Source organism: Pygoscelis adeliae, unplaced genomic scaffold, assembly GCF_000699105.1.
Source record: "Pygoscelis adeliae isolate BGI_AS28 unplaced genomic scaffold, ASM69910v1 Scaffold197, whole genome shotgun sequence".
Lineage (NCBI taxonomy): Eukaryota > Metazoa > Chordata > Aves > Sphenisciformes > Spheniscidae > Pygoscelis > Pygoscelis adeliae.
The window spans coordinates 451,184-452,757 of NW_008825105.1; the positions used below are offsets into that span (position 1 = coordinate 451,184).

Sequence of the window (1,574 nt, forward strand, 5' to 3'; positions counted from 1 at the left end):
TGTAAAGTGTCACCAAGAGGAGAGCGTATAGGATCAAGGCGACGGCTGAGATGGCAACAAGCACCCACCTGAACAAGAGAAAAATATTTTGTCTAAGTGAAAGAAATAACCAAATTATTTTAAATCTTTCAGGTACTGTTTGGCTGGCATTTCTTCAAAGCATGTTTTAGACCAAGGTTTGCTGGTACAGTTTTTGGTTTTGCTTTTTGTCTTTAAGGCAATGTGCCCAGAAATCTGGGGCTTCATTTTCAAAAATGACTGGTGCTCCTTGCACTTCATTTTTGGGTGCCCGTCCTAAGAAGGGTTTTCGAAAGCCTCATTGCCAGCGGGGAGGGTGCGCAGTGCTTGCTGGAAGAGAGAAGTTACAAATATGGCTCCCGCCCAAATCACAAGCTCTTTCTGAGACTCCCGCCCGTGTGTCTGGCAAATGCCAAACGCGCCCATCCAGTGACAACGCGTAATTGCCCCCAGCGCAGCAAAATGCAGGCACGCTGTCACCAGCGACGGCGGCTGCGGCATCCCCGTGCTCTGCCGCTGCTCCCGGACCCACGGCACAGCATCCCCGCAGCCAGAGCCCGGCCAAGCGAGGACAGCGAAACCGAGCAGAAAGGTGCCCCGTAGCAGCAGTTATCCTTCCATCTTAGAGCATCTCCCTCGCCGCAGGAGGGCTGCAAAGGGCTACCTGTGGCTCTAGCCCGGGCCGCTGTACTCACCATTCACAAGTGCTCATCCTCCCCGCGAGGCGTCTCGGCGGTCGGTGTGATGCCCGGCGAAGCGCTGGAGGTCTCGGCGGGGACAGAGAGAGGCAGCTAGCCCTGGTGGCAATGAACCAAGATGGTCCCATTGAGCTTCACACTGCTCCACATCAACTGAAGATCAGGCTCACCGCTTGAAAGCAGTGGTCTGGCATTGCAGGCGTAAAATGAAGGCATCCAGCCTTCCCTCTGCGCGAGGCTCTTATTGTATGTGCAATTCCTTCTCATACGCACCCCTCACACAGCCACTGACTCTCCCTGCCGTTATCATTGAGCTTAATGGTTTTATACCCTGCCGCCTCGGCCATATCTGATACTTGACTGGAGCTTCTGGGCTCCACCACGGCGCTGATAATAACAAGAACCAAAATTTATTCTTCTTGCTTTCTAACTGCTCTTGCGTTTCTTTTTTTTTTTTAAATCCACAAAAAATATTTGATAACTATAACCTGGGGGAAAAAAAAAAAACATAGAAGAAAGTAACCAAAAGAAGGCCACGGGTTTGGTGTCAGGCTCTTGCATCGGTCAAGATCCAGCCAGAAAAGTCCGGGGCCCTTCAACAGCTCTGCATTTGAAACACCTCGGATTTAATTTTAGGTGAGCGCTTAAATCCTGTTGAAGTTAAGGGGACTTAAGGGACAGAATTAGAAAACACATACGCCTGAACTGGACCCCTTGGCTTGGGACTTCTGGCCATAATATTCAAGAGATTTATAACAAAGGACGACAATCGGGGGCATTCATTTTGTGAGCTTTCACTTGCAAAAAAGCACTTCAAATTTTCGCTCAATTCCTATATACTTACTGTTTATAAATAGC

At 49.5% G+C, this 1,574-nt stretch overlaps 1 protein-coding gene across 1 annotated transcript in view; it reads right to left on the reverse strand.

The window, feature by feature from the left end:
* The window catches only part of LOC103919845 (chromosome unknown open reading frame, human C1orf186), a 3,202-nt gene extending 2,139 nt beyond the window's left edge, over positions 1 to 1,063 (reverse strand). Inside the window, exon 1 of the mRNA XM_009327430.1 lies at positions 997 to 1,063. Coding sequence (XP_009325705.1) covers positions 997 to 1,063 — 67 coding nt within the window. The remainder of the gene's footprint in view (positions 1 to 996) is intronic.
* Between the last annotated feature and the right edge of the window lie 511 nt (positions 1,064 to 1,574).